A 26,786-nucleotide genomic window follows, 5' to 3' on the forward strand; every position below is an offset into this window, starting at 1 on the left:
GACCCCTGCCCCAGGTGCTCTCCCTGCTGCCCTCCCGAGCCACCATGGGGCTGCCACTAGCCCGCCTGGTGGCCATCTGCCTGGTCCTGAGCTCGGCCAGGGGTGCAGAGCTCCAGAGAGGTGAGGGGCGGCAGGAAGGCTGGGGTGGCCCAGGGCAGGTGTCCTACCTGGGAGTTGGCGACCCTCCGCTGCCCCTCCTTTGGGGTGCGCTGCTTGGGTCAGGCATCCTGCTCCTGAGCCCCTGCTGACTTTGGGTGGAGGGAAGGAAGGAGGGAAGGGGGTCTTGGGTTTGTGCCATGCCTTTGAGGACGATCTCCTGCTGGAAACACCTGAGCTGGGCCTCTGTCCAGGGGTGTGTGTGGGAGGCAGGGGCAGCTGAGAGGGCCCGGGAGTAAGGGACCCGCGGGGGGCCAAGGCCAAGATGATCCTTCTGCAGAGTAGGGTGTTTGGCCACAGGATGAAAGGGTCGCTCCAGACAGAGAAGACTGGGAACGCAAGATGGGGACACCTCCACCCCTTGCGCGTTGGGTGGAAAAACCCCTGGAGGGGAACTGGCCCCTGACGTTTGGACACAACGGGACACTGTCTGGGGTGCAGGGATGCAGTCCTGTTGGATGAGGGGCGGTGGGAGCAGGGGGAGGCTGCCTGGGTCCAGACAGCAACAGGGCAGGGGGCACTGGGCTAGGCGGACAGGGAGCCCAGCATTCCGGGGAGCCCCACGGCCCTCGCTGCCCACTCGGCAAATGGCTGCATTCCGTGCCGGGCTGGGGTGCGAGGGTGTGGCAGCTGGAGATGTCCTTTCAGGGGGCTGAGACCCCCCTGGGCGGGGTGGCCAAGGAGGGTCCCTTGCGGGCAGCTGCCAGGTAGGGCCTCGGAACAGGCCTCCGGGGGGCCCGGGCTGCTCACCCCTGCGTCTCCCGCTCTCCCAGAGGGCAGGACCCGGAACCACGGCCACAGCGTCTGCAGCACTTGGGGCGACTTCCACTACAAGACCTTCGATGGGGACGTCTTCCGCTTCCCGGGCCTGTGTGACTACAACTTCGCGTCCGACTGCAGGGACTCCTATAAGGAGTTCGCGGTTCACCTGAAGCGGGGCGCGGGCAGAGATGGGAAGCACCCCCAGCTTGAGTACATCCTGCTGAGCATCAAGGACGACACCATCTACCTCACCCCGCAGCTGGTTGTGGTGAACGGGGCCTTGTGAGTGGGGGGCAAGAGGGGCGCCGCCCCGTGGGAGGAATGGGCCAGACCGCTAGGGGCCCTCCCAGGAGGAGGGGGCCTCCCTGTTACCAGGCTCCAGTTACAGAAGTGGGGGGCCAGCAGTGGGAGCCCCTCCCAGGTGATTGTCCCCCATTGTCTCTGGAACAATGGGGCTCTAAGCTGCATTCCTGCCCAGCCTCCTGCAGTGTCTGTCCTTTGTCACCTCCAGTGTCCACAACGGGTGGGTCCAGGCCCAGGGAGCGCAGACTTGGGGCAAGCGAGCCCCTCGGCCAGCCCGGGCCAGGGGTTGGGCAGCCTTGCTCTGAGGAGAGGTGTGGGGAGGGGGATGGGTGGGGGGTTGGACAAGGAGGTGGCCACCCTGTCTGTGGTCCTGGCCATCCCTCCCGCCCAAGCACAGCCTCAGTGGCCTCTGCGCCGCAGGATGGTGGGAGACCTGCCGTGGTGGGGGCTGTGTGGGCCGGCGGGTGACCCCTGCCCGATGCCCCTTCCCCAGGGTCAGCACCCCACACTACAGCTCTGGGCTGCTCATTGAGAAGAACGACGCCTATACCAAGGTCTACTCCCGTGCTGGACTCACCCTCATGTGGAACCGGGAAGACTCACTCATGGTGGGTGCAGCTCCCACCATGGGCCTGCGGGCTGGGGATCCCAGGGGGGTGTGGTGGCTGGGGCCCGAGCCTGGTCATGAGGAGTCCCGCAGGGACTGCAGCCCACCCGGAGAGGGTACCATCAGGGCCTGGGGTGCCGCCCCCCACCCTGCCAGACATGCTGTGCCTCCTATCACCTCCGAAGCCCACTTCGGACGTCCCGAGGCTAGCCTGGCCGTGGGAGACCCACCGTGGTGGCCCTGTCCTGCTGGCCGCCAGCCCATCCCTGCCTCCTCTTCCCCCAACAGCTGGAGCTGGACAGTAGGTTCCAGAACCACACATGTGGCCTCTGCGGGGACTACAATGGGCTGCAGACCTACTCGGAGTTCCTCTCTGATGGTGAGGGCCTCCCCGGGGCCTGGCAGGTGGGTGAGGGGCGGGCGGGGCAGGCGGGGTGACCACTGACGGGCTGTGTCCCCAGGCGTGCTCTTCAGTGCCATCGAGTTTGGGACCATGCAGAAGATCAACAAGCCCGGTGTGGTGTGCGATGACCCCGAGGAGGAGCCGGCCCTGGAGTCCTGCTCTGAGCATGTGCGTCGTCGGCCCGGGGCGAGCTGGGGAGCTGGGGGGCCGTGGGCGGCCGGGAGGTGAGGGGGCGTGTGGTCCTCACCCGGCGCCCATGTGTCTGCAGCGCGCGGAGTGCGAGAGGCTGCTGACGGCCTCGGCCTTCAAAGACTGCCTGGGCCTCCTGCCGCTGGAGCTGTACGTGCAGGCCTGCGCCCAGGACCGCTGCCGGTGCCCGGTGGGCACCTCCTGCGCCTGCAGCACCCTCGCCGAGTTCTCCCGCCAGTGCTCCCACGCGGGCGGGCAGCCCGGCAACTGGAGGACGGCTGAGCTGTGCCGTAAGTGCCGCCAGGGCAGGTGGGAGGCGGGCACCTTGGGGCCCTGAGTTGGGGGACTGTTGGGGGGACCGTCCAGGGGGCTGGGTGGCCTGGCATCCTGGCCTGGGGGGCTGTGTGGGTGCTGACTCAGCAGTGGCCCAGGCTTCAGCATGCGAGGTGGGCGCTCAGGGGCTCCCCTGCCCGCTGTGTGGCCCCCCTCGGCGACTCTGCCGGCTCAGGGGCCTTCCTTTGTCCTCCCAGCCAAGAGCTGCCCTGGGAACATGGTTTACCTGGAGAGCGGCTCGCCCTGCATGGACACCTGCTCTCACCTGGAGGTCAGCAGCCTGTGTGAGGAGCACCACATGGATGGCTGCTTCTGCCCGGAAGGTGCGTGCTGGGGGGCCGCGGGGTGAGGCTGGTGGCACTGCTCTGGGGCGGGGGGCAGTGTGCGCCTGGTGGGGGTAGCGCCGGTGCCAGGAGCGAGGTGCGGTGCCCCGTCCCTGACACCAGGTAGAGGAGACGCGAGTGCTGAAGACCCCTCCCCTGCAACACACACAGTGGCGACCTTGGGGGGGTCTTGGTGTGGGGGATCCTTCCCGGTCAGCGCTCCGTGAGCAAGTGTCCTGCTGCCCTGCTTGCGGGGCCTGGAGGCCACCCCTGACTGGATGACATGCGGGGGCACATATGTTGCCCAAAGGACCGGAGCATCTGTGGGGGGAGAGGGAGGCCTGGTTGGCGACCCCACCTAGGGGATCACCCCGCCTTCCGAGCGCCCGTCCGGGGCCTTGGCCCCTGCAGCAAGAGCCGCAGTGTGGGGCTTCCCGGGCCTTCTGAGGCAGCCGAGGGTGACGTCACACCCGTCCTGTGCAGGCACCGTGTACGACGACATCACAGGCAGTGGCTGCATCCCCGTGAGCCAGTGCCACTGCAGGCTTCACGGGCACCTGTACTCGCCCGGCCAGCAGATCACCAATGAATGCGAGGAGTGGTGGGTCTAGGGCCTGGGGCTGGGGGGACACAGGGAGTCAGCGGGCTGGGGGGCAGGCCTGGGGGCAGTGGAGCCTGATGCTGTTCCCCACCACCCACAGCGTCTGCACCGCCGGCCGCTGGGTGTGCAAAGACCTGCCGTGCCCGGGGACCTGCAGCCTGGAAGGCGGCTCCCACATCACCACCTTCGACGGGAAGAAGTACACCTTCCACGGGGACTGTTACTACGTGCTGATCAAGGTAGCTGGGGGGCAGCGTGTGGGCAGAGCCCGGCCCTGCATTAGGCTCCACGCCGGTCACTGCCACCACCCCCCGTCCCCCACAGGGTGACCACAACGACTCCTATGCCCTGCTGGGCGAGCTGGCCCCCTGCGGCTCCACGGACAAGCAGACCTGCCTGAAGACGGTGGTGCTGCTGGCTGACAACAGGAAGAACGTGGGTGCCCCCCTTCTCCCTGCCCAGCACCCCAGGGTCCCCGAGGCCCTGCTCAGCCCTGCTGTCTGCTCTGTTCCCCCTGCAGGTGCTGGCTTTCAAGTCCGATGGCAGCGTGCTGCTGAACGAGCTGGAGGTGAACCTGCCCCACGTGACAGGTGAGTCCTGCCCCTGGAGCACCCAGTCGGGTGGGGGAGGGCAGCCCCTCCATCCCCGGAGCCCCTGCCAACCACGTGGGACCCCCCTGCCGCCTGCCTTGCAGCCAGCTTCTCCGTCTTCCAACCGTCCTCCTACCACCTCATGGTGAACACCGCCTTCGGCCTCAGGCTGCAGGTGCAGCTGCTGCCCGTCATGCAGCTCTTCCTGACGCTGGACCAGGTTGCCCAGGGGCACGTGCAGGGTGAGTGGCGCCATTAGCGGGTCCCCACAGAGGCCCCGCTCGGGGCCCGCCCCGTCCCCCTGTCGCCCTGCCTCTTCCCAACCTTGTCCTGGCCCCCCCAGGGCTCTGTGGGAACTTCAATGGCCAGGAAGGGGATGACTTTAAGACGCCTGGTGGGCTGGTGGAGGCCACAGGGGCCAGTTTTGCCAACTCCTGGAAGGCGCAGTCGAACTGCCACGACAAGCTAGACTGGCTGGACGACCCCTGCTCCCTCAATATCGAGAGCGGTGAGGCTTGGACTCGGGGGGCCCGCAACGTGCGGGTGGGGGCAGGTGCCGGCCGGGTGGCCAGCCCATCCACCGGCTGCCCTCGGCCACGTGGCTGGTTGACGGTGGCCCGTGGTGGCCGTCCGCCAAGAGACACAGCAGAGGGCCTGGGCCCGCCCGCTAATCACTGGGTGGCGGCCCTCGTCAGGGGCAGGGCTGTGCCTGCACACAACTGCCCACCCGGTCAGGGGAGGTAGAGGGAGGGGAACGGGGGGGGGGCGCCCCACCTGATGAGGGGCGGGACTTGCCCTGGGCGGGAGGGGCCGGGCCAGTGTGGGGGGCAGGGGCACAGTCTTTCCAGCCTGGGTGGCCAGGCAGCTGGGCTTGGGGGGCTGCTAGAGGGGGGGCCGCCCCGCTGAGGTTCTGGCCCCTCTGCAGCCAACTATGCCGAGCACTGGTGCTCCCTACTGAAGAAGACAGAGACCCCCTTCAGCAAGTGCCACGCAGCCGTGGACCCCTCGGAGTATTACAAGGTGGGTGGCCCCCGCACCCGCACTGCTTGTAGCTGACCCCTGCCGGCGAGGCTGCCGCTGGAGGTTGCTGAGCATGTTTGTGCAAGCGCACGTGTGTGTCTGCGTGTGGGTGCACGTGGGTGTGCACCCGCTTCCCTCCCTCACTGCCTGCCTCACTTTGCCTCCAGAGGTGCAAATATGACACATGTAACTGCCAGAACAGCGAGAGCTGCATGTGTGCCGCGCTGTCCTCCTACGCCCGTGCCTGTGCCACCAAGGGCATCATGCTGTGGGGCTGGCGGGAGCAAGTGTGCAGTGAGTGCCGTCCCCTCTGGGGTGTCTGGGGGCCCCAGTGGCGGGAGGGGTCAGCCCTCTGCTGCTCTTTGCTGCCGTGCGCCCTCTAGGCCTTGGGGAGCCTGCCCTTGTCAGCCCGTGGCTGGGCCAGCATCTGTCTGTCCTGGGAGCAGGGGGCTCAGGGACGGCCTGTGGGAGGACAGCTGGGGCCCATCCCTCCGACCCTCACGCTGGCCCCTCCCTTCCCCCTACAGATGAGGATGTGGGCTCCTGCCCCAACTCGCAGGTCTTCTTGTACAACCTGACCACCTGCCAGCAGACCTGCCGCTCGCTCTCCGAGGCCGACACCCACTGTGTGCAGGGCTTCGCGCCTGTGGACGGCTGCGGCTGCCCGGTCCACACTTTCCTGGACGAGAAGGGCCGCTGTGTGTCCCTGGCCAAGTGCTCCTGCTACTACCATGGCCTCTACCTCGAGGCCGGAGAAGTGGTGCTGAGGCAGGAGGAGCGATGGTGGGTGGCCTGGGGCTGGTGGGAGGGCTGGGAGGGCGTGCTCTATCTGGGGGGGCCCACATCCCCCCTCCGCCCCCTGCCCCTATGAGCCTACTCAGCTCCCACCTCTCCCCCTCAGTGTTTGCCGGAACGGGAGGCTGCACTGCATGCAGGTCAAGCTGCTTGGCCAGAGTAAGTAACAGCTGAGCGCACGGCTTCCTGTCCCTCACCTGCCCCGTACCCACCACGTCCCCACTCCAGCTAAGCCAGGATGGCCTCCTCTGTCCTACAGGCTGTCCATCCCCAAAGATCCACATTGACTGCAACAACCTGACAGCGGTGGCCATCCAGAACCCACGACCTGTCAGCTGCCAGACACTGGCTGCCGGCCACGTGCGTGTAGGGGCCACCATGGGGGCGGGGGAGGCGGGATTCCACACACACAGGCCTTACCGGCCCTCCCTGTCCTGGGGAAGGAGGTGGGGCCCTGTGGGTCCCTGCCTAGCCCACCAAGGGCACGGGGGAGGTAGCCCTTGCTGTCTCTAGGCACAACAGAGAGCCCGAGGCAGGACAGAGGGCGGGGGACAGAGGGGCGTCCACAGTGTGAGGAGACGGGGCGGCCCTGAGTAGGGCCGGCTGGGCCCCCTGGACCTGGCATCGAAGCCCTGAGCCCCACTTCCCGGCCCCTGCAGTATCAGACGGAGTGTGTCAGTGGCTGCATTTGCCCAAGTGGGCTGCTGGACGATGGCCGTGGTGGCTGTGTCGTGGAGAAGGACTGCCCGTGCGTGCACAACCATGACCTGTACTCCCCAGGGGACAAGATCAAGGTGGACTGCAACACCTGGTAAGTGGCCTGGCTCCATCGGCCCCACTCTGGGCACGGGTGGGAACATGTGGTGGGGACACGAGGGCGGCGAGGTCCACACGGATGCGTGTGTGTAGGTGTGGTTCGTGAGCTGTCGGCGGGGCTGTCCAGTGGGGGGGGCTGGGCCCCTGTGACCCCTCCAGGCCCACTTCCCACTCTCCTCAGCACCTGCCAGAGAGGGCGCTGGACGTGCACGCAGTCCGTGTGCTATGGCTCCTGCTCCATCTACGGGAGTGGGCACTACATCACCTTTGACGGGAAGTACTATGATTTTGACGGACACTGCTCCTATGTGGCTGCTCAGGTGAGGCCTGGCCCTGGTCCCGTGGTCAGCGCCCAGCGAGGGGTACTGCTGGCCCTCCCTCGGTGCTCCTGTTCTGTGACCCTCCCGCAGCGCACGGGGACTGAGGGGCTCGTGGGTGTGGTTCAGGGTCCTCGTGCCAGGGTGGGGTCCAGGTGGCCTAGCCAGCCTGGCCCACATCCTCTGTGGGTCCCCAGGACTACTGCGGCCACAATGCCTCCCTGGGCTCCTTCAGCATCATCACTGAGAACGTTCCTTGTGGCACCACGGGGGTCACCTGCTCCAAGGCCATCAAAATATTCATAGGGGTGAGTGCTGCCTGACCCTGGGGTCACGGGAGCCCTCGGGGACCCTCGGACCCGACCAGTGACGGGGCCTCTCCCCGGGCACAGAGGACGGAGCTGAAGCTCGAGAACAAGCAGCGCCTGGTGGTCCAGCGCGACACAGGCCACGCCGTGTCCTACACCACGCGGGATGTGGGCCAGTACCTAGTGGTGGAGGCGAGCATTGGTGTCATCATCATCTGGGACAGGAAGACGACCATCTTCATCAAGCTGTCCCCATCCTACAAGGTGCGTGGTGGCCCTCCCCTGCCTGGCCTCCCCGGGGCATGAGGGGACCGGCTGCCTTCCCTCCCACGAGCCCGTCTCGAAGCCGCTGGCTCGCCGTCTCTGCAGGGCACGGTGTGCGGGCTGTGCGGCAACTTTGACCAGCGTTCCAGCAATGACTTCACCACGAGGGACCACATGGTGGTGGACAGCGAGCTGGACTTCGGGAACAGCTGGAAGGAGGCCCCCACGTGTCCTGACGTGAGCAGCACCCCGGAGCCCTGCGTCCTGAGACCTCACCGCCTCGCCTGGGCTGAGAAGCAGTGCAGCATCATCAAGAGCTCTGTCTTCAGCAGCTGCCACAGCAAGGTGTGTGGGCCGGGGGGGGGGTCAAGCTGGGGTCACACCGTGGTCACCACCGGGCAGTGTCAACTGCATCTTCTGTCCTTGGGCCTGAGGTCCCACCTTCCCCGAGACCCCCAGCTCGCTGCTCCTCCGGTGCCTTCCAAAGAGGAAGAAAGGACACATAAGCCCCTGAGGCCCAGAGGCCCATGGCTCCAGGCAGTGGTGGGGGGTGTGGAGGGCAGGCCACCGGTCTCTGGACCCCTGTCCCCCCCAGGCTTCCCTGGGAGGCTGGTGCTGGGTGATGGTGCCCTGGTCCGGGGGGTCCCGAGTTCCTTGGCCCCAGGGCAGGTCTGGCCCCGGGTGGCGGTGTGGGCCTGAGGCAGAGTCTTCTCCCCCAGGTGGACCCCAAGCCCTTCTACGAGGCCTGCGTCCATGACTCCTGCTCCTGTGACTCCGGCGGGGACTGTGAGTGCTTCTGCTCCGCTGTGGCCTCCTACGCCCAGGAGTGTACAAAGGAGGGGGCCTGTGTGTTCTGGAGGACGCCAGACCTGTGCCGTGAGTGCCCACCTGTCTCGGTGCTGGGGCTGCCCTGCGGGCGGGCGGCTCTCCCTGCCCACGGAGGAGACGGGGCGCACGTTGTCCCGAGCCCCGGGCCAGGTGTCGCCCCTCAGGGGCCATGCTGGCGCGTCTCCCCCGACCCTGGCCTTGGCGCCCCCTGAAGCTGACCCCTCCCCCCAGCCATATTCTGCGACTACTACAACCCCCCGGACGAGTGTGAGTGGCATTACGAGCCGTGCGGGAATCGGAGCTTCGAGACCTGTAGAACCATCAATGGCATCCATTCCAACATCTCCGTGTCCTACCTGGAGGGTGAGTGGGGGCCTCGGGGGCGGCCATGGCGCCCCGGACACCCACAGGCTGGCCTGAGAGCGGCCCCGTGGGGCTGGGGGCCTGAGGTCTGGACGGGTCGGGCTCACCTGGCCACAGAGCGTGTGCCCTGAGCCGAGCCCCTGGCCTGGAGACAGGCAGTAAGGAGCAGGTTGACAGAGACCCGAAGGTCGGAAGAGGTTAGGGAGGACAGGGCGGGGTGACAAGGACTGTGGCTGAGAACTAGGGGGCATGAGAGACTGAGCCACCTCTGGGGAGGGAGCATCCTAGCCCATGGGGGGGACACAGGGTCGGGGGCTCAGGGCGCCCTCCCTCACCTCCCCAGGAGGCTGGGTGGGACCTGGCTGTCTCTAGGGCTGAATGGCGGTGTGCAGGGCCTTGTGGCTGGGGGTTGTGGCAACGGGTGGGGTCTGGTGGACAAACGGCCCTCTGCAGTGGCCTAAGCCCCCTGCCCTGTGCCCTCCAGGCTGCTACCCCCGGTGCCCCAAGGACAGGCCCATCTATGACGAGGACCTGAAGAAATGCGTCACAGCAGACAAATGTGGCTGCTATGTCGGGGACACACACTACCCACCTGGAGCATCTGTTCCCGCCGAGAAGGACTGCCACTCTTGGTACTTGGGCTCAGGCTGCAGGGGGCCTGGGGGAGGTCAGGTGCATGCACATGCACACCTAAAAGCCGTGCGCACCAGCACACTGCATGTTCATGGATGCACACATGCACGCACACCTACATGCCCACCTGCACCAGCACGTCATGCACACGGGCCCACGGGCACCCCTAGGATCCAGGCCGTAGGCATGCGAGCTCCCCCTCTGCATGGGAAGAGCCGAGGAGCTGGGGCTCCTGCCCCACATCCTGCCCCACATCCTGCGGGGCGCTCGGGGTGGGGGGCTGGGAGCCGGGAGGGGCCTGGCTTTGGCCTCAGGGTCTGCAGCTCTGTACTTGCTTCACAGCGTGTGTACCAACTCCTCGAAAGTTGTGTGCTGGTGGGATGAAGGTAAGCCACCCTCTGCGTTACCCCGAGGTGGCCGGCCAGGGCCTCCTCCCCCAAGGAGAGCCCCCAGGCTGCCCTCCCTGTCCCTGTGGCCCCCTGGGGGCTTTCCCGGCTCAGAGCTGGCTCAGACTTGTGATGGGGAGCCCAGGTCATCCCTTCTTCTAGCCGGCTCCTGTGCCCTGATGGGGGACCCCCTGGGTTTCTGGAGGTCGGGTGAGGGGCTTGGCCTAGCGCTTGCTGGAGCTAGGGGACACCTGGGGGGTTCTTGAGAGTCTCATTCTTGCCGTGTGGACATGGGCCTTCCTCCTGCCCCCCAGGGAAGATTCTCAACTACACCCAGGATGGCTTCTTCTGCTATTGGGAGATCTGTGGCCCCAACGGGACCGTGGAGAGGCACTTCAACATGTGCGCGACCTCAACCCCCCTGCCCTCCACTACGATCCCTGTCACCTCCACCCCCGTCACCACCACCACCACCACCACCACCACCACCCCGACACCCAGCACAGGTAAGGAAGGCCCCAGGGCCATGCCCCCCTTACTTCCCCGAGTGCCTGGCTTCGCTGAGCCCAGCAGGTGTGGCCCTTCTGGGGGCGAGTGTAGCAGGTTCTCACCTCTGCTTGCGGGTGGGCGGTCAAAACGACGGGCGTCTCTGCTCAAGGGATGTCCCCTGGGCCCCTGGCCTTTCGAGTTGAGGTGCCAGCCTCACGACCACATCCCCAAGCCCAGACTGGCGTGAAGGTGACTGGGGGGACATTCCTGAGCCAGCAGGAGAACACCCCTGAGGTTGTCCCTGAGAAAGCAGAAGAAGGTCCCTAGGTGTCCCTGTGTCCATGCCGTCCATGCCACGGAGGTGGCAGCCACCAATGGACAGGCCACCCGGGGGGTAACAGCCACTGGAAAGAAAGTCGTAAAAATTAACAAGATTTTTAAAAAAGATTGAACTACCTAACGCCAGGCTTCTTTCCTTCCCGGTTCTTCTGTATTTCCACCCTCGTCCTCGCAAGTTCCGGGTAGGTCCTGTGGGGGTCGCACGGGTGCGCGGCTGGGAGGGGAGGTGCCGGGAAGGGCTCCCAGTAACTTTCTGGGAGACCGGGACATGGGAGGGGTCAGGCAGTGGTGCTGCTCCCTTCTGCCCAGAGGGTGCTTTCCGGGCCTTGACCCCAGGGACTCGCTGGCTCTGGGTGACACCGTCGCTTGGGAGCCCAGACCAGGCCCCTTCCCGCGGGCTTCCTCACTGAAATGGGTCACTCTTCCTGGATTTACTTTTTTTGGGAGCAGCAGGATTTGACAGCAGCTGGGGAAGGGGTTGGGGGCCCTGAGGCCAGGGTCCATCACCCAGGTGTGGCATGAGGGGTGCAGCGTTCAGCTGCAGGAGGAGGGCAGACGTGGCGTCCATCCTGACATTCTCAGGAAGGGCAGCCGTGGGACCCTGACCTCTGGGAGGCCCGGTGAGCTCCCTGGAGCTGCGCCCAGGGTAGGGACCAACATCGGGTATTGCTACCCCAGGGCTGTGCTGCTTCTGGTCCGACTGGATCAACGAGAACCATCCCACTGAGCAGAATGTTGGAGACCGGGAGACCTTCGACAGCGTCTGTAGGGCCCCCGAGGAGATCGAGTGCAGGCTGGCCACGGACCCCCACCTCAGCTGGGAGCAGGCCGGCCAGAAGGCCCAGTGCGATGTGTCCGTGGGGTTCATTTGCTACAATGAAGACCAGTTTGGAAACGGCCCCTTCGCCGTCTGTTACGACTACGAGATCCGTGTCAATTGCTGCCTGCCGTGTCCCACATCCACACCCCTGACCCCCACGACCACTCCCATCACCACGACCCCGACCACCACCCCGACCTCAACCATCACCACCACCCCGACCACCACCACCACGGCCACCCCGACCCCGACCACCACCACCACGGCCACCCCGACCCCGACCACCACCCCGACTTCAACCATCACCACCACCCCGACCACCACCACCACGGCCACCCAGACCCCCACCACCACCACCACGGCCACCCCGACCCCGACCACCACCCCGACCTCAACCATCACCACCACCCCGACCACCACCACCACGGCCACCCCGACCCCGACCACCACCCCGACCTCAACCATCACCACCACCCCAACCACCACCACCACAGCCACCCCGACCCCCACCACCACCCCGACCTCAACCATCACCACCACCCCGACCACCACCACCACGCCTACCAGCACAAGGTCTACCCCTCCCTGCGTGCCTGACTGCCACTGGACGGGCTGGCTGGACTCCGGGAAGCCCAGCTTTACCAAACCGGGTGGGGACTTCGAATCTATTGAGAACGTCTGCACGATGGGCTCGGCCGTCAACATCTCCTGCAGAGCCGTCTTCTGGCCCGACATCCCCTTGGGCGACCTCGGGCAAACCGTGCAGTGCGACATCTCCGTGGGGCTGGTGTGCAAGAACGAGGACCAGAAGCCAGGGGGGCTCATACCACAGCCGTACTGCCTCAACTACGAGATCAACGTGGAGTGCTGTTACCTGCCGGACTACTGTGTCTCCACGCCTCCTCCGACCACCACCCCGACCACCACCCCGACCACCACTCCACCGACCACCACCCCGACCACCACTCCAACGACCACCACCCCCACAACCACTCCATCGACCACCACCACCACCCCGACCACCACTCCACCGACCACCACCCCGACCACCACTCCACCGACCACCACCCCGACCACCACTCCACCGACCACCACCCCGACCACCACTCCACCGACCACCACCCCCACAACCACTCCATCGACCACCACCACCATCCCGACCACCACTCCATCGACCACCACCCCGACCACCACTCCACCGACCACCACCCCGACCTCCACTCCATTGACCACCACCACAACCACTCCATCGACCACCACTCCATCGACCACCACCCCGACTACCACTCCATCCACCACCACCACAACCCCGACCACCACCACCCCCACCCCCCCTACCACCACCATTCCATCAACCACCACCACTCTGACCACCACTCCATCAACCACCACAACCACCCCGATCACCACCCCAACCTCCACCGCCACCTCCACTCCAACAACCACCCGGACCACCACACCGACCTCCACCCCCACCCCGACTCCCACCACCACTCCATCAACCACCACCACCACAATCCCAACCACCACTCCAACAACCACCCCCACAGGAGCTCCGACCACTACCTCCACGGCCACCCCGACCCCGACCACCACCCTGACCTCAACCATCACCACCACCCCGACCACCACCACCACGGCCACCCCGACCCCGACCACCACCACCACGGCCACCCCGACCCCAACCACCACCCCGACCTCAACCATCACCACCACCCCGACCACCACCACCACGGCCACCCCGACCCCGACCACCACCACCACGGCCACCCCGACCCCGACCACCACCCCGACCTCAACCATCACCACTACCCCGACCACCACCACCACGGCCACTCCGACCCCGACCACCACCACCACGGCCACCACGACCCCGACCACCACCCCGACCTCAACCATCACCACCACCCCGACCACCACCACCACGGCCACCCCGACCCCCACCACTACCACCACGGCCACCCCGACCCCGACCACCACCCCGACCTCAACCATCACCACCACCCCGACCACCACCACCACGGCCACTCCGACCCCGACCACCACCACCACGGCCACCCCGACCCCGACCACCACCACCACGGCCACCCCGACCCCGACCACCCACCCCGACCTCAACCATCACCACTACCCCGACCACCACCACCACGGCCACTCCGACCCCGACCACCACCACCACGGCCACCCCAACCCCGACCACCACCCCGACCTCAACCATCACCACCACCCCGACCACCACCACCACGGCCACCCAGACCCCCACCACTACCACCACGGCCACCCCAACCCCGACCACCACCCCGACCTCAACCATCACCACCACCCCGACCACCACCACCACGGCCACCCCGACCCCGACCACCACCACCACGGCCACCCCGACCCCGACCACCACCCCGACTTCAACCATCACCACCACCCCGACCACCACCACCACGGCCACCCAGACCCCCACCACCACCACCACGGCCACCCCGACCCCGACCACCACCCCGACCTCAACCATCACCACCACCCCGACCACCACCACCACGGCCACCCCGACCCCGACCACCACCCCGACCTCAACCATCACCACCACCCCGACCACCACCACCACGGCCACCCCGACCCCCACCACCACCCCGACCTCAACCATCACCACCACCCCGACCACCACCACCACGCCTACCAGCACAAGGTCTACCCCTCCCTGCGTGCCTGACTGCCACTGGACGGGCTGGCTGGACTCCGGGAAGCCCAGCTTTACCAAACCGGGTGGGGACTTCGAATCTATTGAGAACGTCTGCACGATGGGCTCGGCCGTCAACATCTCCTGCAGAGCCGTCTTCTGGCCCGACATCCCCTTGGGCGACCTCGGGCAAACCGTGCAGTGCGACATCTCCGTGGGGCTGGTGTGCAAGAACGAGGACCAGAAGCCAGGGGGGCTCATACCACAGCCGTACTGCCTCAACTACGAGATCAACGTGGAGTGCTGTTACCTGCCGGACTACTGTGTCTCCACGCCTCCTCCGACCACCACCCCGACCACCACCCCGACCACCACTCCACCGACCACCACCCCGACCACCACTCCAACGACCACCACCCCCACAACCACTCCATCGACCACCACCACCACCCCGACCACCACTCCACCGACCACCACCCCGACCACCACTCCACCGACCACCACCCCGACCACCACTCCACCGACCACCACCACCACCTCCACTCCATTGACCACCACCACAACCACTCCATCGACCACTACTCCATCGACCACCACGACCACCCCGACCACCACTCCATCGACCACCACCCCAACCTCCACCCTGACCACCACTCCATCGACTACCACCCCGACCCTCCACCCTGACCACCACTCCATCGACTACCACCCCGACCTCCACCCTGACCACCACTCCATCGACTACCACCCCGACCACCACCCCGACCTCCACCCCCACCACCACTCCATCGACCACCACCACCACCCTGACCACCACCCCGACCTCTACCCCCACCACCACTCCATCAACCACCACCCCAACCTCCACCCCGACCTCCACCCTGACCACCACTCCATCGACCACCACCCCGACCACCACTCCACCGACCACCACCACCACCTCCACTCCACCGACCACCACCACCACCTCCACTCCATTGACCACCACCACAACCACTCCATCGACCACTACTCCATCGACCACCACGACCACCCCGACCACCACTCCATCGACCACCACCCCAACCTCCACCCTGACCACCACTCCATCGACTACCACCCCGACCTCCACCCCCACCACCACTCCATCGACCACCACCACCACCCTGACCACCACCCCGACCTCTACCCCCACCACCACTCCATCGACCACCACCCCAACCTCCACCCCGACCTCCACCCTGACCACCACTCCATCGACTACCACTCCGACCACCACCCTGACCTCCACCCCCACCACCACTCCATCGACCACCACCACGACCACCCCGACCACCACCTCTACCCCCACCACCCCGACCTCCACCCCCACCAGCACTCCATTGACCACCACCACCACCACCCCGACCCCCACCCCCACTCCCACCACCACCACCCCAACCACCACCCCGACCTCCACCCCCACCACCACTCCATCAACCACTACCTTGACCACCACTCCATCGACCACTACTCCATTGACCCCCACGACCACCCCAACCACCACCCTGACCTCCACCCCGACCACCACTCCATCAACCACCACCCCAACCTCCACCCTGACCACCACTCCATTGACTACCACCCCGACCTCCACCCCCACCACCACTCCATCGACCACCACCCCGACCTCCACCCTGACCACCACTCCATCGACCACCACCCCGACCTCCACCCTGACCACCACTCCATCGACCACCACCCCGACCTCCACCCTGACCACCACTCCATCAACCACCACCCCGACCTCCACCCTGACCACCACTCCATCGACCACCACCCCGACCTCCACCCTGACCACCACTCCATCGACCACCACCCCGACCTCCACCCCGACCACCACTCCATTGACTACCACCCCGACCTCCACCCCCACCACCACTCCATCGACCACCACCCCGACCTCCACCCCGACCACCACTCCATCGACCACCACCCCGACCTCCACCCTGACCACCACTCCATCGACCACCACCCCGACCTCCACCCTGACCACCACTCCATCGACCACCACCCCGACCTCCACCCTGACCACCACTCCATCGACCACCACCCCGACCTCCACCCTGACCACCACTCCATCGACCACCACCCCGACCTACACCCTGACCACCACTCCATCGACTACCACCCCGACCACCACCCCGACCTCCACCCCCACCACCCCGACCTCCACCCCCACCACCACTCCATTGACCACCACCACCACCACCCCGACCACCCCCCCCACCCCCACCACCACTCCATCAACCACCACCACCACCACCCCGACCTCTACCCTGACCACCACTCCATCGACCACCACCCCAACCTCCACCCCGACCTCCACCTCTGACCACTACTCCATCGACTACCACCCCGATCACCTCCCTGACCACCCCCCCCACCCCCACCACCACCACCCCGACCTCCACCCCCACCAGCACTCCATTGACCACCACCACCACCACCACCCCGACCCCCACCCCCACTCCCACCACCACCACCCCAACCACCACCCCGACCTCCACCCCCACCACCACTCTGTCAACCACCACCACAACCACCCCGACCACCACCCCTACCCCCACCACCACCACCCCGATCTCCACCCCCACCACCACTCCATCAACCACCACCACCACCACCCCGACCACCACCCCGACCTCCACCCCCACCACTCCATCAACCTCCACCCCCACCCCCACCACCACTCCATCAACCACCACCCCAACCACCCCCTCCACCCCGACCACCACCCCGACCTCCACCCCAACCCCCACCACCACCACCACCACCCCGGCCACCACTCTATCAACCACCACCCCCACCCCCACCCCCACCACCACTCCATCGACCACCTCCCCCACTCCCCCCACCACCACCACCCCAACCACCACCCCAACCTCCACCCCTACCCCCACTCCAACAACCACCCCCACAGTGACTCCAACTACCACCCCTACGGGCACCCCGATCTCAACCACCACCACCACCCCAACCACCACCCCCACTGCCACTCCAACAACCACCCCCACCACCACCCTGACCACCACCCCAACCACCACCCCCACCGCCACTCCAACTACCACCCCCACAGGGACTCTGACCACCACTCCTATTGGCCCCTCAACCCCAACCACCACCACAACCACCACCACCACTCCGACCACCACTACCACCAGCACTGTACCTACAGGTAAGACCACCATGCCAAAAGCCCCACCTGAGCCCTCCTTTCCTCCAAACTCTCAGTTGACTTTCCCTTTTTCTGCAGAATCAACTACACATCTGACCCCTACCCCAACAATCGTGGAGACAACCAGCACAGGATCGCCTTCCCCGCCAACAGAAACAAAGGCAACTACAACAAGAGGTAACTCACCTTCTCCCACCCATTCCAGGTATATGAACACCACAGAACTAGTGTGGTTCCCAGTGATGGGCTGTGGTTCTTCCTTACCCTAGGAGAGCATGTTTTTCTGCTAGGGGAGCCCTGTAGCTTCTCAGACATGAGTCTGTCTAGTGAGAGAGAGTAGCAGAGAGGTTCCAGACAGGCTCAGCATGCCTCCCTTGCAGGCCAGGGTGGGCCACTGAGTGCTCAGGGAACTGCTGACCATCACACTATGTGTGGGTAGCAGAGCTGAGTGCTCTCACTTCCCCCCACAAGATGTCATTCTTCAGGCACAGCTGCCTGAGGTCCTTGTCCTTCACTCCTCGGCTGTGTGATGGGCAACATAGGCAAAGCAGCCCACTGAGGGGGACCCACTGTATCATGTCAGGCCAGGGCTGGGCAGGGAGTGGAAGCTGCCAGTCAGGTCCCTGGGAGACCCTCCTCTGTCTCCCACTTCTGCCTACACCTCCCCGAGGGGGTTCAGAGGGCAGCTGGTCAGCATATCTCAGATAGACCGGTATTGTGGCAACCCCTTCAGCCTCATCCCTGTGGACCTACCCCCTGCATATGCTGTGGACCAGGGGCCCTGCTCAGCGTGATCTATGTGGCAACTGAGAGCCAGAAAGGTGGACATCAGCCTTTTCATGCCACGTGTCATGCCCTAAGCCAGTTTTCTGACTGCGTTTGCCATCAGGTCCCTGTGGCCTCTAAAATGAAGACGCCACGAGTTCCCACCTGAAACCTTCATTTTGACAGGCACGCAGACCTCTGGTCCCCCCTCCTCGAAGACCACCCCCACCAGTGCGACCACCCCCAGGCCCTCCTCAACCACACCGCCCACGCCGCCCACACCACAGACCACCAGCACCACGACCTCCCATGGGCCCACCCCCACACAGACCTCAATCTCCTCTCCCCACATCAGTGAAAGCACGGAATTCATCTCCTCCTCTACCCTCGTCTACTGCTGCGTTTTGAATGACACATACTACATACCAGGTACCCAAGCTTTTCACTTCTGGCTCTCAGGTGACAGAGGCTGGTGAGGCTTTGGTCTGCTTTTACCAGTGCTCAGGGGTCAGGCATAAGTCTAAACCAGGAGCTTGCTTGGGCAGCTGGATGCCGGGTATGGGCGGCTGTCCCTGTGGTTGGCCCCACTTTGCTGTGGCCATGAGTCAGGGAAGTGGGGGTTGGTGGCCTCATGGGGACCTGCCTGCAGGCCCTGGTGGTCAGCCATGTCTGGACAGTGGAAGCCTGGTCTCTCTCCCCTTGCAGGTGATGTGGTGTACAATGGCACGCACGGAGACACCTGCTATTTTGTGAACTGCTCGTTGTCCTGCACCCTTGAGATCTTCAACTGGTCATGCCCGTCCACACCCTCCCCAACGCCCACCCCTTCCAAGTCGACACCGACCTCAACACCCAAAACACCCACACCTGTGACATCAAGCACACCGACCACCAGCAAGCCTCCTGGGTGCCCAGACTTTATTCCTCCCAGACAGGTCAGTGTGCTGTGGGCCATGTTTTGTCCCTTTGGCACTGAGCATAAGCACCAGCCAGGCGTCTGATGCCAGGCGCTGCGTTTCTGCTGGTCATCCAAGATGCCCCCGTTCCTATGCCCTGCATCACCACTGAGGCTTCCAGCAGCCTTTTGGGCACAGGGTGTCCCAGGTCCCCCTCAGCGAGGCTGGCAGGGCAGCTGCCTCCTGCACGGGGCCTCAGGCCCACCCTCTCTGCAGGCCAGGGGGTCCAGGCTGGCCCCCGATGATCCCGCGCCCTTCCTGCCATAGGAGAATGAGACGTGGTGGCTGTGTAACTGCACCATGGCCATCTGCAAGTACAACAACACCGTGGAGCTAGTAGAGGTGGAGTGTGAGCCCCCGCCCATGCCCACCTGCACCAACGGCCTCCAGCCCGTGAGAGTTTTGGATCCCGACGGCTGCTGCTGGCACTGGGAATGTGACTGTGAGTCCCCTGATGCCTTCTGTGGGGCCGGGGTCTGGGGGCGCAGAACCCAGGTGGACGTGATGGCTGCCCGCTGTGGGCCTTCTGCTCATTCCCCACCTCAGGCAGAGGGTCCAGGCAGGGGAGGGGCTGGACCAGAGCAAGGCTGCTCCTAGGTTTGGAGGAGCTGGACTTGGGCCCCAGACCTCCCAGCTCCAAAGTGAGGCTCCATCCCACAGCACAGGCTCGGATGCCCCACGTGCCCCAGGGACCAGAATTTTTGGCACCCCTTTGATCCCTGCTTGCTCTCCCCGCCCGTCCCTGGGCTCCTGCCTGCTCCTGCCCCTGTCCTGTCCCACAGCGTGGCTCAGCCAAGCTCCCTCCGCAGGCTACTGCACAGGCTGGGGGGACCCACACTACGTCACCTTCGATGGGCTCTACTACAGCTACCAGGGCAACTGCACCTACGTGCTTGTGGAGGAGATCACCTCCAAGGTGGACAACTTTGGAGTGTACATCGATAACTACCACTGCGACGTCAACGACCAGGTGTCCTGCCCACGCACGCTCATCGTGCGCCACGAGTCTCAGGAGGTGTTGATCAAGACATTGCAGCTGATGCCCATAAAGGTCCAGGTGCGCTGGCAAGGTGGAGGACACCCTCGCTCAGCAGGCCCCTCTGGGGGCTGTCAGGGACCCCTTAACCTCACCTGCTCTTGCTCCCACCATCCGCCTTGCCCCAGGTCTCTGGGGCAGAAGCCCCCTTCCTGAGTGCAGGGACTGTGCACACAGTCGCGTGGTGTTGCTTCGTGCGGCCTGGGGGGCTCTCTCCTCAGCATAGGCCCCAGAGTCTCCAGGGGCCTGTGAGGGCAGGGTCCTTGCTATCTTACCCCAGGGACTGGCCAGGACAAGTCTGGCCCAGAGCAGGGGCAGAGGGACAGGCAGAGGTTCCCCCTATCCCCACCCCGGATGCACAGGCCTGGAAACAGGCAGGGGTGGGGTGACTCAGGTGCTCTCTGAAGACTCACCCTGGTTAGAGCCATGATGCTCCATTTCCTGAGGTGGCCAGGAGGGCCCCGGGGGAGCGGCCACTGTGTCTGCCCTGCTGGCGCTCCTGACCCCAGCTGTTCTGGACGCAGGTGCAGGTCAACAGGCAGGTCGTGGCGCTGCCCTACAGGAAGTACGGGCTGCAGGTGTACCAGTCAGGCATCAACTACGTGGTGGACATCCCCGAGCTGGGCGCCGTCATCTCCTACAACGGGCTTTCCTTCTCCATCAGGCTGCCCTACCAGCACTTTGGCAACAATACCAAGGGCCAGTGTGGTGAGCCCCTCGCCCCCCACCCCCCAGAAGGTTCCCCACAGCCCTGGGCTGTGCCTGTGCCCCTGAGGAGGGTGTGAGGTACTTCTCTTGCTGCCCCGCTTGGGGCCCCATGGAAAGAGGCCCATCGGAGGCCTGAGGGTCACCGGGGGAGCTGGTTGGAGATGAGGAGGGTCCAGGGCCGGCCGGGGGCCGTGTGCTGGTACGAAGCGGGCTTCCTCCCAACACAGGCACCTGTACCAACAACACCGCGGACGACTGCATGCTGCCCAGTGGGGAGGTGGTTTCCAACTGCGAGTTCGCAGCTGACCACTGGGTGGTGAACGACCCGTCCAAGCCACACTGTCCCCAGACCGGTGTCACCACCAAGCGCCCACTCATCACACCACCAGGGGGCAGCAGCACCACCCACCACAAGGACTGTGCTTCTTCTCTCTGCGAGCTCATCAAAGACAGGTGCCCTTGCCCCCAGCCTGGAGAGCTGCGGGGTCTCAGGGACGGGCATGCCCCTCCATGCCGCACCCCCCTGTCTGCAAATAGGAGTCAAGGCAGGGGCATGAGCACAGGGCTGGGGCGCCACAGGGGAGTCACGGAGGGCCCAGGGCCGAGGATCTCGATGTCAGACAGCCCCGTGCCCTTTGTGGCCTCAGCAGGGCCAGCCGAGCCCAAGGCCTTAAGGAGGGCAACTGACGGGGACAGAGCTGGCGTTCAGGGCTGGGAGCAGGGAGGCACTCCCAAGGCTGGCATCCGTGGGGAGCGAGTACCTTGTCCCCAGGTGTACAAGTTGAGGCTGGATGGCCCTCTGCCAGGATTTTGCGGGGGGTGGGGTGGGGGTGGTGCTGGTGGTTCTGGCACCTGGCAGCCACTTAGGGCAGAGCGTCCACCTCCAGGAATGTGGCCCCCAGCAGCTTGTCCTCGTCCCAAGGCGGCCCTGTTGCTCTCCTGCCGCCGTCCTCCTGCAGGCCCCTGTTCGGTGGGGTGTAGGCCGAGCCAGGCTCCTGGATGGCAGCCAGGTGGAGGTACTGGTCTGGTGGGAAGGGCCGGCCAGAGAGTGACCCCCGCCCTCTCCCTTCCAGCTTGTTTGCCCAGTGCCACGCCCTGGTGCCCCCCCAGCACTACTACGACGCCTGCGTGTTCGACACCTGCTTCGTGCCCGGCTCAGGCCTGGAGTGTGCCAGCCTGCAGGCCTACGCGGCCCTGTGCGCCCACTCGGGCATCTGTGTCGACTGGCGGAACCACACCCACGGGGTTTGCTGTGCGTGCCTGCCCCTCACCCAGACCTGCGGTCCTGAGGGCCAGAGGGGGTCTCGGCTCCATGGGGCGCTGTGCCCAGCCTGGAGCACACCGGGTTGGGGGGGCCGGGCTGGGCCTGGGGGTGGGAGGAAGGGTCGGCCTGAGCGGCTGGGGGCCCGGGGCTACTGCCAGCCTTGCCAGGCACAGCCAGGCACCTGTGTGGGACTGAGGTGGGCGGCACCGGGCAGCCGGTCACCTGCGGCTGGGACAGGAGATGCTGGGCAGCACTGTCCCTTGCCAGGGGGCCCGTGGGCTCCTCTGTCCTGATTCTGGCACCTCTGACTTGTGTCTCCTGCCTGCAGCGGTGACATGCCCGCCTCACCGGGAGTACCGCGCCTGTGGTCCCGCAGAGGAGCCCACCTGCGAGTCTAGGTAAGTGGCTGGAAGGTGCGCAGGGATGGTGGGCTGGCCTTGCGGGCTGTGCATGGTGGCAGGTGCTGCCTGGGCTTCGGGGTCCAGCATGCCTGCCTCCCAGCCTGTGTGTGCACCCCTCTCACCATGCCCCCATCCCCACCCCCAGGCCCTCAGAGGCGAACACCAGCCTGGTGGAAGGCTGCTTCTGTCCGGAGGGCACCACGAGCTATGCCCCGGGATACGATGTCTGCGTGGAGCTGTGTGGTACGCTGCCCGCCCACACGGCCCCCCCAAAACCCACCCCAGTCCTGCGGCACCAGGACTCCGCTAACAGGACTGCTTTTCTCTCCCTTCCCAGGCTGTGTGGGACCTGACGATGTGCCTAGAAAGGTAGGCCCTGTCCCTTGGTGCTGGGGTGGGGTTCCCCCATGAACCTGGAGATTTTGGGGTTACAGTGGGATGCTCACGAGAATCCAGGAGTCTCAAACCCTGAGTCATGTTGTTTGAGTCCCAGGAGGCTGAGCCAGCAGGGGTGTCCCCTTCCTTCCCCCTTCCTCTTTCTTTCCTTCCTCCTACCCACCCACACCCACACCCTTTGTTTGTTCAACTGTCTATCTGTCCATCCACCCACTGATCCAAACGTCCATCCACCCCCTTCATGCCACCCACCCATCAGTCATCTGATGCTCTGTCTAAACCCAAGATGACACCTTGGCCGCTGCCGTGTTGTCTGTGTCTCTGTTGCCGCGGGCCAGGCCGTGGAGGCGAATGCTGGGAGCCGGTCACGGCTGTGTGACCAGCGACGTGGCCTGAGCGAGCCTGCCCTGAGGACTGGGAGGCGGGGAGGGCACAGGTCTCCCACGGGACCCCCGCTGTGCTGCCCACGGCGGCGCCTCCTCCGCCTGCGCCCCCTGCCCACCCACCTCCTCCCTGCAGTTTGGAGAGCACTTCGAGTTCGACTGCAAGGACTGTGTGTGCCTGGAGGGCGGGCGCGGCATCGTCTGCGAGCCCAAGGAGTGTCGCCAGGAGCCCCTCGAGTGCACGGAGGACGGCACCTACCCGCTCACGGAGGTCAACCCCGCGGACCCGTGCTGCAACATCACGTCCTGCAGTAAGGCCGCCCCGGGGCAGGGGCTGGGCTGGCACTGGGGGGCCCCGGGGTCAGAGCGGGCCTGGGGGCCTGGGCGTCAGGGGGGCTGCCGCCCACAGGCCCTGCCTGACCTACTGGGTCTCCTCCCTCCCTCCAGAGTGCAACACCAGCCTGTGCCAGGAGACGCCGCCCAAGTGCCCACTGGGATTCGAAGTGAAGAGCGAGACCAGACCCGGGAAGTGCTGCCCGTCCTACTCCTGTGGTAAGTGGGGCCCGAGGGCCCACGGTGTCCGGTGGCTGGGCGTCAGCCGCAGGGCCAGCCTGACCCATGTCCCCACTCTCTCTTCCAGTGCCCAAGGGGGTGTGCGTCCACGGGAATGCCGAGTACCAGGTGAGCCCTGGGCCGGGGGGTGGTGGGTGCCCGCCCTGGGGGCTCCGGGGCAGGGGCCAGCCCTCCTGTGGGTGGGTGGGAGGCGTGGGAGATGCCTTGCCTCACTCACTGTCTGTCCTCAGCCGGGTTCCCCAGTTTACTCGTCCAAGTGCCAGGACTGTGTCTGTACCACCAAGAGAAACAGCACCTCGCAGCTCAACATCATCTCCTGCTCCCACGTGCCCTGCAACAACTCCTGCAACCCCGTAAGCCACACCCCACCCCGGGAGCACGGGCTGCCCCCCACCCGCCCCCAGGGCACCTCTCCTTCCCGCCAACCCAAGTGGTGCGTGTCCTGCAGGGCTTCGAGCTGGTTGAGGTTCCCAAGGAGTGCTGTGGGAAGTGTGTGCAGACCCACTGCATCATCAAGAGGCCAGATAAGAACATCATCCTAAAGGTAGGTGAGGCGTCCCACCTGCTGACATCCTGTCTCTTGACACGGGAGGAGCTGGCTGGGAGCCATGGGCAACACCTGGCTGGCTCTCCTCAGCTCTGGGCACGGCTGTTCAAGTGTCCTGGGGTGGTTATGACAAGTGAGAACAGACTAGGGCTGGAAACACCAGGAGCCCTCAGAGCCAGAGTCCAAGATCCGGGTGTCACAGGGTTCTGGGGGATCCTCTTGCCTCCTCAGCTCCTGGGGCTCCAGGCGGTGCTGTGCTTGTGTCACCCATCCACTCTGTGCCTCATCTTCCCTGGGTCCCTCCCCTCTATGGGCCTGTGTGGATTTAGGACTCTTGTCGTTGGATTTAGGGCCACCTGTGTGATCCAGGATGGTCTTATCTCTAGATCTTTAACGTAATCACATCTATAAACATCTGCAGGTGCCGGGGTTGGGTGTAGGCATGTCTGTGCACTAGGGGCTGATGGCTGTCTCTGCGTCACCTGCCCAGGGCTCTGGGCCCACAGGCTGGACCTCCTGTCTGAGAAGCTGCCCTCAGCTGGTGGTGGGAAGCCTTCCAGGCGGTTCCGGTGTCTTGCCGGCCGGGCCTCCTGCTGGGCCTCACCAGACTGTCCTGTGCCCTGCAGCCTGGGGACATACATTCTGACCCCAAGAATAACTGCACCTTCTTCAGCTGTGTGAAAATACACAACCAGCTCATCTCCTCTGTCTCTAACATCACCTGCCCCGACTTTGACCCCAGCATCTGCATCCCGGTGAGTGGGGGTCCCCAGGACTGGGACCTGTCCCTTCCCACTCCGTGGCAGGTGGGGGTTGTTCATGGTTGGGGGGCACCCAGGGGCTCCCAGGCTCATTCTCCTTCTTTCCAGGGCTCCATCACACTCATGCCCAATGGATGCTGCAAAAAATGTGAGTATAAGCTGGTGGGAGGCTGGCTCCTGGGCACCAGGTGCGGCTGGGCAGGGGATCTCCATCTGGGGCCCTCAAGGGGAAGAGACACAGGGAATGGTGTCATGGGGATCCTGTGCCCTCTGTGCCACTCTCAGCCAGATGTTAAATTTGAGGGTGTCACCTGGGGGATGGCTGAGGCCAGGCCCGCTGGGGGAGGGAGAAGAAGCCACCGGGGAAGGACCTGTGGGCCCCGTGTGAAGGTGTGGAGTCCCCACCCCAGAGCTCCCGCCCCCTCTTGCCAGGCATCCCTCGCAATGAGACCAGGATCTATTGCTCCACCATCCCCGTCACCAAGGAAATTTCTTATGACGGCTGCTCCAACAACATCACAATGAATTACTGCTCTGGGTCCTGTGGGACCTTTGCCATGTGAGTCCGAGGCCCCGAGTGTGCCCTGAGTGGGGGGGGTGCCCAGGGAGCAGCTCTTCACTCCCACCCTCCCCCAGGTACTCGGCCGAGGCCCAGGGCCTGGACCACAGCTGCTCCTGCTGTAAGGAGGAGCGCACCAGCCAGCGGCAGGTGGTGCTGCAGTGCCCTCAGGGCGGCTCGAAGACCTACACCTACACCCACATCGAGAGCTGCCAGTGCCAGGACACCGTGTGTGGGCTCCCGCAGACTCAGCGCAGTGTCCCCCGCCGTGCCAGGCGCGCCAGTCCCCGGGGCCTGTAACCAGAGAGGGACTGAGCCGGTCCAGCATCCAGTGCCCCCTGCCCCCGAGCGCCCTCCGCGCACCCACCTCCCGCTGACCCTCTCAGCCTCCTCGCCTAAGCGGACTTCCTCTCTGCAGATATTTATTTTCTGAGTCTTTGTTTGATTTCTTTGCTTTCCAAAATAAACTTGGGCAGACGCTGTGCCGGTGTGTTCAGTTGTTGCCAAGGGTCTGGGTGGTCGCTGTGCACGGGTGGGGAAGGGCCCCTCCAGCCCGTGTGCGGCCTGACCCCGGCCTCTGCACTGGGACGCAGAGATGCCTGGCATGCATGCCTGGCCTGGCCTCCCCAACCTTGCTGGGCACGGTGCAATCCCCAGGGGCCACCTTCTCCAGGGCTCCCTCCCCAAGGCCCCGTCCAGCGCTGTCCTGCCCTCGGCGTGTGTAAAGCCCTGTCTGGGCCTTCACGAGGCAGGTGCCCTGCCCCTCCGGTTGGACTTTCAGCTCTGAGTTTGCAAAAAGGGATCCTTGGGTGGCTTTCCTCAACTTTCCCCTTGGTGAGGGTTTTGTCCTGCCCCATGGGGCTCGACAGCTCAGCACGTGTGTGCACCTGGATGTGTGCACGTGTGTGCACGTGCAGCTTGAGTG

At 65.2% G+C, this 26,786-nt stretch overlaps 1 protein-coding gene across 1 annotated transcript; it reads left to right on the forward strand.

Annotated features, from left to right (window-relative positions):
• MUC2 (mucin 2, oligomeric mucus/gel-forming) lies at positions 1-26,343 on the forward strand. The gene is given in 53 exon segments (XM_049096298.1): positions 1-120; positions 930-1,200; positions 1,715-1,829; positions 2,117-2,207; positions 2,290-2,399; positions 2,500-2,710; positions 2,951-3,076; positions 3,560-3,677; positions 3,778-3,916; positions 4,002-4,112; positions 4,198-4,267; positions 4,372-4,509; positions 4,611-4,775; positions 5,193-5,287; positions 5,455-5,581; positions 5,815-6,070; positions 6,189-6,241; positions 6,342-6,442; positions 6,742-6,893; positions 7,080-7,218; positions 7,413-7,523; positions 7,608-7,787; positions 7,893-8,132; positions 8,507-8,663; positions 8,847-8,978; positions 9,463-9,610; positions 9,954-9,997; positions 10,312-10,503; positions 11,471-12,096; positions 12,151-13,746; positions 13,748-14,991; positions 14,993-16,666; positions 16,668-17,512; positions 17,591-17,689; positions 18,464-18,706; positions 18,983-19,212; positions 19,501-19,675; positions 20,043-20,290; positions 20,794-20,977; positions 21,205-21,430; positions 22,051-22,229; positions 22,570-22,639; positions 22,788-22,885; positions 22,980-23,011; positions 23,558-23,732; positions 23,869-23,973; positions 24,062-24,102; positions 24,225-24,347; positions 24,443-24,538; positions 25,168-25,296; positions 25,411-25,450; positions 25,735-25,861; positions 25,939-26,343. Coding segments are annotated over 53 exon segments (12,696 nt in total). The 5' UTR covers positions 1-44; the 3' UTR covers positions 26,162-26,343.
• Positions 26,344-26,786: the final 443 nt, after the last annotated feature.

Source organism: Canis lupus, chromosome 18 (assembly GCF_003254725.2).
Source record: "Canis lupus dingo isolate Sandy chromosome 18, ASM325472v2, whole genome shotgun sequence".
NCBI lineage: Eukaryota > Metazoa > Chordata > Mammalia > Carnivora > Canidae > Canis > Canis lupus.